This window comes from Ostrea edulis, chromosome 8, assembly GCF_947568905.1.
Source record: "Ostrea edulis chromosome 8, xbOstEdul1.1, whole genome shotgun sequence".
Lineage (NCBI taxonomy): Eukaryota > Metazoa > Mollusca > Bivalvia > Ostreida > Ostreidae > Ostrea > Ostrea edulis.
This window is the reverse complement of record NC_079171.1, coordinates 50,481,005-50,495,935: the sequence shown is the minus strand read 5'-3', so window position 1 is coordinate 50,495,935 and position 14,931 is coordinate 50,481,005. Positions and strand designations below refer to the sequence as shown.

At 34.1% G+C, this 14,931-nt stretch overlaps 1 protein-coding gene and 1 long non-coding RNA gene across 2 annotated transcripts; one reads left to right on the top strand and one right to left on the bottom strand.

Moving 5' to 3' along the window:
- The first annotated feature begins 661 nt into the window (after positions 1-661).
- On the top strand, positions 662-13,870 carry LOC130049729 (angiopoietin-2-like). The gene is made up of 5 exons (XM_056147679.1): positions 662-683; positions 1,297-1,433; positions 1,958-2,051; positions 4,412-4,579; positions 13,599-13,870. The coding sequence occupies exons 1-5, from the start codon at positions 662-664 to the stop codon at positions 13,868-13,870; spliced, it is 693 nt and encodes a 230-aa protein (XP_056003654.1).
- LOC125682025 (uncharacterized) lies at positions 8,581-10,474 on the bottom strand. Its single transcript, XR_008797674.1, has 3 exons — positions 10,073-10,474; positions 9,039-9,123; positions 8,581-8,904 (listed from the first exon to the last, which is right to left on the bottom strand). It is a non-coding gene; the product is annotated as an uncharacterized LOC125682025 (long non-coding RNA).
- Positions 13,871-14,931: the final 1,061 nt, after the last annotated feature.

Genomic DNA, 14,931 nt, shown 5'->3' with positions numbered 1-14,931 from the left:
CCTGGCTGAAATTTCCGCGCTCTCTGATACTTTCACACGCGTGATGAATTGACTAAAGTTATCTGATTGGTTGATCAATCAAAGGATCATGTTAAAATTCAAACATCGTTTAGGGGTCGCGTCACATAGCTGTCGCTCTCGCCTTAAGCCCCGCCCTGTATCTCCAATACAGTAGAAAACTCATACTCTAAATATAACATATTCACAATATATTACCCCCCCCCCCCAAATACATTGATTTTTAAAAAGATTTTCAATTTGTGTTTGCATGGACAACATCATCACATCAACTTTACATTATGCGAAGTCAACGCAATTCAGACGCGGATTTCAACCAAACGACAAACGTCACCGGGATACGCATTACAATCATGCCTACTTGCTTTATTTGAAACATAAGATAAAGACAGTTCAGATATGTTTATACATGATCCTATAAATAGTGTGTTTTGATATATCTATCCTAATATAGATCGATTACTATCAGACTATGCACACATAAACTATAACCTGACCTCAAGATCCTAAATTGAGAATATTCTGAAGTCTAAACTTCAAATCCAGTTAACGTTTGAAATAATTTTCATACACGAATAAAATTTTCAGTACGTGTTTGCATTTGAATTTTTATAAACCTGTAGTTGCGTTTAAACATTTAGATATGTGCTGGATAAATGTAAAACGTATACGGTACCAATTTTGATGCACCAGATGCGCATTTCGACAAATAATGTCTCTTCAGTGATGCTCAACCGAAATTTTTGAAATCCGAAATAATAAACTTGTAAGAGCTATTTTAGGGAAAAACAGAGTGCCAAAAAAAAAAAAAAAAAAAAAAAAAAAAACCCAAAAAAAACTGGAGTCAAATTAGTCTAAGGATAAGAACTATGCATGAGGGAGATAATCCTTAATTTTGAAATAAATTTCTAAATTTTATCACAGCAATTAAATATACATCCGTATTTTCAAGCTAGTAACGAAATACTCAGCTACTGTTAAGATATAAGAAATCAAAAAGTTTGATTTAAGTATATTTTCTCAGTTTATCGTCTTGAGTCATGATGTTGATGAACCTGCTGTGATTAAACATTCCTAACTTAGTGATCTAATTTTTTCAAACACTTCATAGAGTGCAATCTTCCATGTAATTACATGTATTGTAACTGAGAAAGGATTCGTGATTCATAGATTTCATAAATAATGGTTTTCATTATCATTGCTTATATGTACAATGAGATACAATTAACAACAGTGTGTTCAAAATATTTATTTGTGTGGGTCTTTTCTCTCGTACAGATTGGGCTGTGGACTGCAGGGAAGTTCGTGAAAAAGGGCACACTCGATCAGGTGTTTACAAAATTAAACCATTTGGGAAATCAAGCCAAGCAATCAGCGTCTATTGCGATATGGAGACGAGTGGCGGAGGATGGACGGTAATTTTATCTATCTCTACATTTATCTATCTATCTATCTATCTATCTCTATGTATCTTATAAAAGGTGAAGATAACGAACAGTGATCAATCTCATAACACACATGTATATATATATATATATATATATATATATATATATATATATATATCTTTATCTATCTGATAAGTCTTGATAATTTCAAACCTGTCGACTGCTCACAACTTCTAGGCACCTGATCCCACTTCTGGTGTATCCAGGGGTCCGTGTTTGCACAACTTTTTTGTATTGCTTACAGGAATTATGAGATTGATCACTGTTCGTTATCGTCATCTTCATATACATGACAATGAAAATCAGAAAACGGTGGATTCTGAGGATGACTCCCTGTTTTCTATGTAATTTCCGCTTTCCTTGTTCACAACAAGCCTTTTGATTTTACAATATGCTTTTATTAAAGTGGGAAAAATGAACTCGTAATATTTTAATGTCACGGGACCAGGTCTTTATAACAAAATAACTTTTACTTTTTTAACATTGTACAGGCTATACAAAGAAGAATGTCAGGATTCGTGGATTTTAATCGAACGTGGAATGAATATAAAGCTGGGTTCGGGATCCCGGAGGCTTATTGGATTGGTATGTTGATTCTTATTGTCACAGTGCTATTCTAGTACGAACAGATTTTGTTCCCGTTCTTGACATGGACTATTAGTGATTGCTGATACACTAAATACCCGAAATGTCTAAAACTTTAAAGAAGGGGGAAATGGGTGATAATAATCTAAATGAAATAGAATAAACAAAAACAAAAAATTAAAAAAGCCAAGAAATAATGTTCAATTTCCTTCTCTCAGTGCAATATCACAAGAATAATGTTTTGATTAGTTTTAAGGTATTTGAGATTTTAAGTCTATCGGGTATTTAGTGCGTTCATTAAAACGGCAGCTCTTGTCAACAGCTGATGCGGCTAAGGAAAAATAAGTCGTGTAACGTCTACACGAAGAACATTATTAAAATATGAGGAAGTAAGTAGCGTATAATTGATGTGAAATTTTAATTGACAGGTCCGAAATCTTCCATACTAGTCTGAATTTCGCTGCTGTCATAGGCGAGAAACGACTCCGTGACCTGGACCGGTAAATGTCCTAGTAAAAATAAACAAGTGAAATCGAGAGAACGATGACGTATATCTTTGTTACTTTAAGAACCAGTGACTTGAGATTTGGCATGCAAGTAGTTAAAACATTAATTTATGCATGGAAAACGACAAACTACGCATATCTGACCTAGTTTAAGATTTTTTAGGCATTTGAAGCGAGTGGTTAGTTTTTTTTAATCTGTGTCAGAGTTAGACCCCTTTCTATATTTATGGTATCACAGAGTTCGGGCCCAAAACGGGCTTAGCCCCTGTGCATCCGTCGATTAATTGGGGCGAGGGTAAGGGAATTTTATCACTGATTCAATACCCTCAATGCTTGTTCTACTCAAAATCATATTGATTTCGCTGAACGTTAGTACACAGATGGTATTTGGAATGTAAAGGACAAATGTATCCTATAACTGTCACCTTATAACATTTTAAAGTTGAAAAACTTCCATCGATTCGAAAATACATGTGTCAAATAGTAACAAAAATGCTACTTCCTTTTCATTTGTAATTCGTAGACTCTTGTTATTTTTAAACATCCAATGAGACAATTGCCGAAAGTGAGTTATGACGGGGAATGAATATAACATTACTGGAAACATACAGTTTACTGGTGAACATGTGTATTTCCTATATGATAAGTACGAGGGTTTTGCTTCTCAGATGCTACGTATTTACCTGCAAGAAATACAAGTGTCAGAGTAATGTATGACATGGAATGTGAAGATAACGAACAGTGATCAATCTTATAACTCCTATAAGCAATACAAAATAAAGAATTGGGCAGATACGGTGCCCTAGACACACCAGAGGTCGGATCAGGCGCCTAGAATGAGCAAGCATCCCTTGTCGACCGATCACACTTGCATATTTCTTATCAATATGAATTTACTAGTCTACAGTACATACTAATATTCAAGAAATACATTATACGTAAGGGCAAACTTAATATAGCGTGCACATTTTGCCACTCCACATGTGTATGATTTTGTTTGCATAGCTAAAATTTTAACAAAACTCGCTTTATAGAAGTACATCTACCTATATATTGAAATTTACCTTTCATAAACATGGTTGCAATGACGGTTTGACTAATTGCAATATTACATTGTATTTCAGACGTACTAGCAGTTTAATCATGTATTGGAAATGAATTTGTTATTTGGCTGATATAAGAAACAGACGAAGATAGTGAACAGTGATCAATGCTACAAATAATATGAAATTGAGAGTAGGGCAAACACGGACACCTGGAAACATCAAACGTGGAATCAGGTTCCTAGAAGGAATAAGCATCCCGTGTTGCCCGATTACAATCAGTTTGTTGTTTAGCCTATTAAGCTAAATTTATCTCTGATGGGGAAAGCTAATCAAGGATTCACTGAAATTAATTGCGGTTTTTGAATTAAAACATTCTACGGTGATCATATAAAATTTGAAATACAATCCGGGTAGAGTCATATTCCCCTGATCAGACTACATACCTCCATCTTTAATGCCAACATCGCCATATTTGATGAAGCATAATATTTAAAACGACGAAATTAGGTTTCAATTAACATTTGTTGACAATTTAAAGGTGATACTAATGAGTCGGAAACCAGCATGTTTTTGTCAAGTCAGGAACCCAGAGCAGCTTGTAACGATATCTATCTCTCTCTCTCTATATATCTCTAACTATCAATCTATCTAAACATTGTGTTTTATTGCATCTGACTTATTTATTAAATCAATATGATTCAATCCACATGTCTAGAATTACTTCGTTTGATAAAATTACGGCATTATTGTAGGAATGCTTCATAGATATTTATTGAGATATTGAATTATCAAGTGATGAACATTTCAGGAAATGACGTAATCCATCAACTCACGAAGGGCGGGAAATCATCGTTGTATGTTTCCATCAGTTTAAAAAATGATACAACATTGTATGAATTGTATGAGCAGTTCTCCGTGTCTATTGAGGTTGATAAATACAGGCTCCTTCTGAATGGATCAGCGACAGGAACCCTCGGTACGTCTGAGAGAGAGAGAGAGAGAGAGAGAGAGAGAGAGAGAGAGAGTTGGCCCAATCGGCCTAAGTTTTCAAGAAGATTATGCAGGAAAAAAATCTGTATTGTGTACATCCTGTATATTTGAGTAAAGAAAATTAAACACACGACCAGGGAGATTGGTGGCGCTGCGTCTTTGTTTTTGATCCGTTCTGATGTCATTTACATTTAAATAAAGAGGAGGAGACTGACTGAATCATCTTTTCTAACCCACTCTGGTGTCCTTTATATGTATGTATATTGCATCCCTGTCACGGGTCAGCATGTACTCCTTACCAAAGCCAAGTTTTCAATCGTGAGCAAAGTAGTTAATTCCTCAGTTAGGGATACATAACTTAAGAGTGATCTATCTCCCAAACACCACGAAAGACACATTTTGTACGTCGTCACCCACTGATACACAGAATGAGTCTTGAGTTCGAGGCTCGCTCATGACAAACCTAAGACGCTACACATACGTACTGAATGGTCTTTCGCCAAGCGATCAGCATATGGAAGTGAGAATCATGGGACTTTTGGATATGAAATTAAGAGCGAAGGTCCCGTGTTGAGGCAAACATTTGCACGTTAAAAAAAACCCATTGCTACGACCCTAAGCAGTGGCGGATTTAATGGGGGTCATTTTTCAAATTTAAGGTAAATAGTGGCATCTTGTTTAGAAAAATGTAAACGATAAAAGAAGGAATAATTTCTTCCCCTTTCGGAGAAATAAATGACCAAATCTTTTGATTTATTAAGTTACTTTTATTGGGAGAACTTAATTTTTTTTCCCCAAAACCCTTAAAAATTGCGTCATTTTAATTAATTTCACCCTGTCAAAAAATGACAATAATAGTAAAAAGGACTACATATGAGACATATTTCAAGCCCAATAAAAACTGTAAAATGCAGGAGCTCGCCCCCAAACAAGGCCTTCGCCCTGGACCCATTAGGGGCCTCAAGACGGCCCCACACCCCCTGTCTAAAAAAGTGCGCCCCCTCTAACCGCGATTCCTGGATCCGCCCCTGCTAAGAGCTAGATATAGTTAAAATAAATTATTCTTTTTCGAAAGGTCCGTGACAAAGGTGGCTTCAGCCTATATCTCAGTTCTGCATTATTGCTTTGACCGGATGATGCTAGCATAAGATTACACACCATAAAACAATCTCCGTTTAAAGGAGTCATCGTTTTAGTGTATTACCTCTTCAGCAGACGTCTAAATGATGTGCGACTTAATCATGGAAATATTGCATGAATGCAAAATAATGTTCATATTTTCTAATTTCTTTCCCAAATTAAGTACGGTAAATTATAATTCATTTAAAAACATATATCAGTTATGCAAAAAGCCCAGTGATACCTTAAGCTGATTTTTTCTTTAAGAATTCAAACAATTTCTGAATTTGTAGCAAAAGTCAACTCAAATAACCACTGACAAAATGTATTTCATATCTCTCAACTGATTCGATATGCAAGTTCTGCGTAAGATCAGTTTTTAAAGCGAGGTATAGACTACTGAATAAATTGATGTTTCTGGGGTTTCAAGGTCTCGTTTTATGTCAGCATTTCGCAAATTCTATGGCAGCCGTAACGATCTAATTTACAAACACAACCTGTCATTAGAATGCTGTCTGACGTCTTTCATAACATTTGTTAGGCCGTTCTTTTCATACTAATTACGGATTACTTCGTTTACCTAATCACCGGTAGCTGAGTGGTTATGTTCCCTTCGTAACTGGGGGGAGGGGGCGGTCGGGTCGCAAGTTCAAGCCCTGCTCGTGTCATAGGTGCGTCAAACCTAACACGTAAACATAGGTCATAGGTAGATCCATGAATTTGTGAAAGGGGGATGTACATATGTAGCACTTGATTTTTTAGCTACTTTTCACAATCTCCATCCCCATCCCATTTACACCTTTTGCTTGTGAATATAAGATCTTAGGGGGGTCTTGAGACAGTTTATACTGCTATATTGCTTTGTTAATTTGCTACTTGTTTCCCAAGTTCTAGTAATTGTAATCGCTGTACGCAGATCTGATTTAAAATGATAATAATAAAGAAAGCTGATTTAAAGGTTACTTGCAATAGGCTAGGGGCCTGGGAACTACCTAGGCCACCAGAAGCTCTGCGGTAGATGGTGCAAATTCCTGCATTCTGGGCATTTCCTGGTACTTCTTTTTTATTTCTAAATTGTCTACTTCTTAAGGTAGAGATTGATAGGTTGATGCTAAAAAAATTAACCATTGAATTTTTTTTATTTTGATATATGTTTATGATGAAGCTTCGATATAAAACATAATAAAAAATCAATGTAGGTAATCGACCTTGTTTTTGAGAAATATGGCGATTTTAACAACACCTTCTTTAGTCCTTGTAAAGCGTAAAAAGTGAAGAAAAATAAGTAGAGAGCAATATACAAATAGAGCTATAACATTTTTATTGTAAAAAGGATCATAACTTGTCATATATGGTTCCAAACAACCTTTCACATAATTGTATATTACACATCAATTTCAAGTTCAGCAATCATTATTAACATGCAACAACATTACTTCAACAGAGCTACATTGGCCAATTACCTTAAAACAGTGCACAATATTTGCACACAGGGTCATACCTTTGCTTAAGCTGCAAAAAAATTACCCATCAAATTTCTTATTTTATTTCATTAAGTGGTCAGTCTATTAGTCAGTAAAATATATGAAAAAAATTATACACCATAATGGGGTTCAATATGGAACTAGCAAAAAATTCCTAACCCCACCCCCTTTTAACAAACTACACATTTTCGTAAGAAAATGGGTTATTAAAAGATGTTGTAAACAATCCATCAAAAACAGCTTGCTGAAATTCGAAGATTCTTTGTAATACCTTTTTTAAATTAATAAATATAATACAGAAAGTATGTATTTCAAATTGTAGCTTATATTTTGTTGTAGTTCTCGTTGTTGACCTTTGTGCACTTACACTCAGAATATAGATTTATCATACGTCATCATATTTGATGATTAATATCAAGAGTTTTCCCAAATAAAAATTCCCACAAAAAATTGAAATACAATTTATATTTGTTAAAACAAATGTCTCCATTACATCCCAACCCCTTTAATATACTGTATGGTATGGAGGAGAAAGAATGAGCAGGAACATAGACGTCATGAATTGCACTCGGTGCATTGAGAAGAAAGATTCAGCCAGCAGAGATAAACTACTGACCTTTTTATAACTTAGAATGTTTAAGCATTCCCAAATTACCTCTTTGAAAATTGAACATGACAATAAGAAGGTTTCTATAAGCTATTTCAGGGGCGGATCAGGAATTGAAGTTGGGAGGGGGGGGGGTGCAACTGTATGAGGCAGGGGTCTGGGGGCCGCCTTGAAGGGAGGGGGGCGATTTCCCAGAAACTCCTGGATTTTACAGATTTTTTAGGGCTTAAAATATGTCTCCTATGTAGTCATTTTTATTATTTTCTGTCATTTTTAATAAGGTGAAACTAATAAAATAACGCAAATTTTAAGGGTTTTTGGAAAAAGTAGCAGTTCTCCCACTAAAAGTAATTCAATAAATCAAAAGATTTTGTCAGACATTTATTTCTCTGAGAGTGGAGGAAATTATGGCTTCTTTTATCGTATATATTTCTCTAAACAAGAGACCACGATTTACTTTAAACTTGAAAATTTTAGGGGGGCTCGCGCCGGTTCGAACCCTGGCCTTCCGCATGCGGGGCGAACGCTCTAACCTCTAGACCACCACCGCGGCTCGACCCATTGATCTCAAGGCTCATATCAGCTATCTTGCTCTCACAAATATATATGTCTCTTCATAAGTTTATGAGTCCTACTTGTAGTCTCACACTGAAACAAAAACTCGCTTGGATAACTTAGAATGCATGCATATTGCATTCACAGTATATATGCACTGAGTGTGTGTAACGGGGGTGGGGTGGGAGGGGGGTTAGAAAATGAGAAATTCAAACACATTGATTAAAGTTATAAAATTGGTATTTTATTTTCATTTACAAATGTTTACTGATTTTGGTATATCAAAAACTTAGAATAATCAACAATGACACTTCCTCTATATTTATACAATATTATTGTCTTTAAAAAAGACATGTAATACATGAGTACATGTACTTGTTTTCCATTAAATTCACACTTTAGTATGTTGCACAATATATCTGGGCTCACAAATACATTATTGATTCTATCCGAGTCCCACATTGTGCAGAAGTTCTTGAATTTTCTCTGTAACCTGTAAAGTTGTGGGGTCCAGGGGATATGACATCATCAATGTAAATGAAGTACCTGTTATAAAAAATATATTCTGTATATTCAAATATTGAAAAAAAGATGAATATCTAATATACTAAGAATTGTCTTGATAAATGTCTGGTGTTAAAATGAAAAATTCTATCTTACTAAGATAGAAAATATTGTACCTTTCTTGCTGATTTTCATGGCAAATTGCTGTTGAAGTTGTTGGCTGGAAGCCCACTTCAACTTGCACTGGTCCTTAGGATGATGCTTAGAAAAAAATCATCATAATTAATATTTGCACAGTCAGTATTAATCATTAATTATACTGTGTCAGACAATGTCAATTTTAAAATTGTGTGTCTCAATGCATGTTTAGTGAACTTTAAAATGCTGATATATTGAAAATTACACACATAACATGTATTTTATTATGTTAATTTTTAAAATCTTGTCTGAAATCAGTATTACATATGTAACACTACATGTATGTTAAATGTGTGCAGTGCAGCAATGTGAACTCTTGCAGTAGTAGTACATCTGCATGATTGTTATTTATTTCATATTGTTATAGTTACCTTCTATTTAAACTGTACATACCCTCCCACCCCTGGGTCCTTAATGAGGTGAATAAACATCCTAATTATCATATTACAATATGAGATGACAGATATGTTTTCATAAACTGCCAGTTCATTCTAATAATATCAAAACAAGTCAACTCTAGATTTATCAGACCTGTCTCCTTTACGGAGTGTGGGTCAAGAGAAGGACATACATATCTTATTTTCATACAATACATTTATTTGCCTATGAGGGGGGCTTGTGATTTTACAAATATTTTGAATAAAGTTTTGTAGACCTACATGCTTGCATGAAACATGAAACCTCAGATTTGAAATATCTCTTAGGTCAATGAAATTTCAAGATACTATAAGTACTATCATTTATACCAAATAGAATTTTAGTGCAACCCCCCCCCCCTCAAACTTGTGAGAGCCCTATTTTTTTTTCAAATCTGGCATATACATGACATCCATTTACAATTACATGCACATGTAGGAGTTATATTTTGGGCACATATGGAATACATAAATGCACAAAAAATGAAACAGCTCCAAATTGTGCGTTTATATATGTTATTATAAAATCGCGTTGTGAAATAGCAGAGGAAAAGTGGGTTGAATACAAATTCAATTTGCCATTTTTTTTCACTTACCAAACGAAATTATGATTTCGTTGTCCACGTTGAATGCATCCATCGAATTCCTCTTCTCAGAAGAAACTTTGTTTAAACTCTCAATGACTACATAAACAGTATTGAAACTCGCAGCACTCGGACATCACGATCACGCTACATCAACAACTTTGTTTACGTAGCGCAGCTATGCATGGTGGTGAATTTCGTGAGGTAAAAAGTGCCATTCTGCACGGACGAAACATTTAGTCCACTATTATTACATTGACGTATTCCTAATCTAAACTATGGCCAAATTTCTATATCTTTCGTCGAGACGACCCTCTCTATCATCGATTCAGTCACAGCAACAACTTGTACTTTCGGAACCCCTTTTTGTTTTTCAACTACTCTATGGCGATGTACGGAATTCCAAAAAATAATTTCACGTGAAAATACACGATTTTTACTGATCACGTGGTTGCTATCGGTCTCTACCTTAAGGTAAGGTTCGCAACAACAGGGAGATAACTCTTGGTATACCTCAATGCATTTCGTGCTTTATGACGTCATAATGAAAACATGCGTCACGTCATAGTTGTATCGAAGGAAAATGTCATAATATTTACTTGTTATCTACTACCGCTGTCAAGTGTCAAGCGGCGTATGTGTAAATCTCCATAGCAACATAAAAGTAATGTTTCTCAAATGATCATTTATAAATTATTTTCTTTGATCTACTTGCGCCGATCGAGCGATTTATCGCATGAACTTTGAAATGTAGAAAACGCGACTGATATGATCAGGTAAGAATAAAAAAGGGGTCTTCTCTAGTATATCTTAAAATAGTCTTAATTTTGTCTGAGGAATATCTGCACAACGTCGACATAAAACAGATTTATCAGTGTCATTTTTACTAAGTTTACGTTACCCCCCCCCCCTTCTAGATCCACCACTGACCGGGCTTTATATGTCGCGAAGGTTACAGTTGTATGTTCATCTATGTAAACAAACATCAAGCAATGGAACAAGAAGAGGGAATTTATTTCAAAGATGTAGTATATAAGACAGGTTCGGGCTAATGTAACACGGAATTTATGACGAAGCAGGACCGTGGAAAATCCGCCGGGATATTGAAAATATTGTATTGTATTGAATTTAGAAAAAAAACCCAAAAAACTCAGCATCTTAATTTCTAATAAATGTGATACTACAATACTTGACAAATAGATATAAATATCATTTATCATTTTTGGGTTGGAATTGTATCTTATTCATGAACTCTTCAAAAGTTATACAATTATAAAACAAAGTGACAAATCGCATAAATGAAATGATTCTTTTTAATCTGTTACCATGGAAACAAAGCCCGGTGGGTAGTAATTCTATATGCTTTCTTAAATGTTTATGGTCCAAATATTATGTTTAAAGTGAAATTTTTCTGACGTAGACCTTGTAAAGCTACTCAATATGCATTTTTTGTTGCCATGGCAACCAATTTAAATTTTATTCAAGATATAAAAAGTGATATTTTTTGTGTTTTAAAATAACATTTTTCTACCAATTAGTGTAATCTTAAAGATAATACTCTTTAAAAAAATTATATCAGCTTTTTACCCCATAAGTTTGCCTCGTGCAGTTTTTATGCCACTAATATTCTCTTTTGTACAAAGATCCCGAAAATGTAAAACATCACAAAAATAAGCCCATCTGGTCAAAAAATAACACGGGCAATTTTATTTTAAAAGTCAATTTTTAAAAGATAAATTCCTACTGAACATACTGATATGAAACATGACTTTGTTGCTACATGTCAAAATGTCGCAAACCTTACCTTAAACAAAACTTTTATGTTACGTTTTAAGAATTCTTAAGTGATACTTGTATCTGACGAAAATATCGTAAATATATATCTGTGTTTCGTCATATTTATCGTATAATTAAATGATATACTGGTGTTGATAAATTTAAATGATGCAATTGCATGTAAATATACACCTTTCATATCATTAATTAATATAATTAATGGAAGGGTCCAAATTTAGAGAAGAAAACACCCAGATACTTAAAATTTTAAAAGATCTAAATTATTTTTTCCCCAAAAGGTAGATTGCCTAGTAACTATCGTTACTTCTATGATGGTAAAGAGCTCGATATTGCCAAACATTAAATATTTGGGTGTTTCCTTCTCCAGATCTGGATCCTTCTATAAAACCAAATATTTTTTTTTAGCAAACAAGACAACATAGGCTATGCACGGAATCTTTAAAAAGGCGCGAAATCTAAATGTATCGATTACTGACCAATTGCACTTTTTTGATGAAATTATCATGCCAATGTTGTTATATGCATGCGAAATAAGGGATTTTGGTAATGTTATTTACATTTAACATTTTGGAGAATTCTGTTCAATGGCAAAAAAAAAACACCCAAAAAACAAAAAACAAAAAAAACACACAAAAAACCCCCCCAAAAAATACCAACCCCCCTCCCCCCCCCCAAAAAAAAACAACAACAAAAAACAACCTAAAATTGTCATATTTATTTTATCAGGTCATATATAACAACATTTAAATGGTATCGAAATTAAATGGATAAAATATTAAAAGCATTATTGATATATAATAGAAACTGGGAGATGGTCTAGCATCTCCAGAGCAGATATAAATTGTACGTTTTGTGATTTTGAAATAGGCAACGAATTTCATTATATTTTTTTCATGTGAAAAAATAAAAGACTTCCGAAAAAAAACCGCAAATTTGTTTTAATCACAGACCAAATATTTCAAACTTTCAGGAATCATTTTCTTCTACAAATTTAAATTGTTGAATTTATCAAGATTTATTGAAACTATAAAGGAGGTAGTCAACCCTCCAAGTCGAAGGTGATTTACCAATTATTTTCTGTAATCTTCATTATTGTATATGTAACCTCACCACGCATGTATATATACATTTTATTTTGAGTATCTATGCATTTCTCTATGTCATGTTTATTGACTTGTGAAAATAAATAATAAATGACAATCTAATTCAAGTATTTAAATGAAAGACGACTACAGATTAAATTCGCTTCAAAGTATAAATACTCATTCTATATTATAGATTGGAAGTAGCAAAAAATCAACGAAGAATTTATATCTTCATTTCAATAATTTTATCCACTGAAAAGTACTTCTTGTCATAAAATGATGATATGATGAATTGAAAACCCTATATAGCGCCTATTTATCCCCGAATTCAACGGTAGCACCGGGTTCAATCCCAGACTACAACATTTATGAGTCATTGAAGTAGGTAACGACTGTTCCTTGGCCAAGTGCTCAACATTAAAAACAAAAATTCAGGGTGTCTTAGAGGCCTAGGAGCGGTATCATGTAAATCTCACCTTAGAATGGACCAGTCGTTTAATATAGGTTTACATATAATTCTTCTCACTGAAAACTGGTGACATCAATTGAAGGTTTTCCAAAATACAAACTTAATCACACAATGAAACTCAAATTCATGTTAACCGATCAAGTAACCTAAAATACATTGAAACATTTTTTGTCTTCTCTCACTATAGGGGACAAATTGGGAAATGCGACATACATTCCGGGTTCTGAATCAGTACGCAAGATTGCCGCTGGTAGTCGTTTCAGTGCACCTGATCAGGATAATGATGCCTGGGAAGAATCTTGTGCCGCACTTTACAGGGGAGGATGGTGGTTTAATGCCTGCTGTAGAACCTTCCTAAACGGTCCTTGGAATTCAACGGAATGGTTTCCTCTGTGTTATCCTATCATTATTCGCGGTACCGATGTGAAAGAAACGTTGATGATGATAAAACCGCATTAAATAAGTCGATTATGATTAATCATGAGAGAACAACACATTCAATACGGATGTATATTAAATTGTTGTTATAAAATTTAGAAATTCATTTCAAAATTAAGGATTATCTCCCTCATGCATAGCTCTTATCCTTGGACGAATTTGGCTCCACTTTTTTGGCACGCTGTTTTTGGCTATATTTGGCTCTAAAACTTCATAGTTATTTCGGACTTCAAACATTTCGGTTGAGCATCACTGAAGAGACATTATTTGTCGAAATGCGCATCTGGTGCATCAAAATTGGTACCGTATAAGTTTTACATTCACTAAAACGTTTGAAAGACAATAATAAAACCAATAGCGAAACAGCTATATATAAAAAAAACTATAGATTACTTAGTGAAATTCCGATCTAGGGTAAACATATCATACTTTCTTTACTATTGTAAATCGTCCCATTCTTTGTTTGCAAATATTTGAATTGATATATATTTATTAAAGTACAGACCCTGAAGCGTTCTACTACGCCATTGGAACAGTGAACGAACAATGAAAGGTTTGAAAAGGAACAGTTTAGTTTGCAAACGGCCGTTTAACGCTTTGAACGGAACGGATCTCAGTAAGAACGGAACGGCTATTATCGAGAACGAATGGTTCTCATCGAAAATGGAACGCTTTGGGCCAATATTGGAACCAACGGTTCAATCTCGATTTTACATACTGTATTTAGGTACTTTTGATTCATACATAGACATTGGAGGAAAGAGAAATTCCATGCCTAAATAAATGTTTAATTTAATTAAAATGATGAATATCTTAAAATGGATGGATGGGGATAAAAGTAAATACCATTATATGTGTCTTACATTCCACGTGGGTGGGGATATCTGCATCTTTTCATATTTTATCTAGACTAGTGTAATCAATAGAAAAAACCTTTTTATCTAAAATTAGAAATTGCATTAGGTCAGTTAAGGTCCGATATCAACAACATTGTCACCCTTAACTAAAAAAAACGTTGTAAAATTCTTTGATTCATTAATGCACATGATTTTTGTTTTTAAAGTATAACTCTGTACATGAAA

Coding starts and splice junctions, on each gene's coding strand:
- LOC130049729 (XM_056147679.1), top strand. CDS start 662: ATGTGCTGGATAAATGTAAAAC. Junction 1,434..1,957: donor CGAGTGGCGGAGGATGGACG/GTAATTTTATCT, acceptor AACATTGTACAG/GCTATACAAAGAAGAATGTC. Junction 4,580..13,598: donor ATCAGCGACAGGAACCCTCG/GTACGTCTGAGA, acceptor CTCTCACTATAG/GGGACAAATTGGGAAATGCG.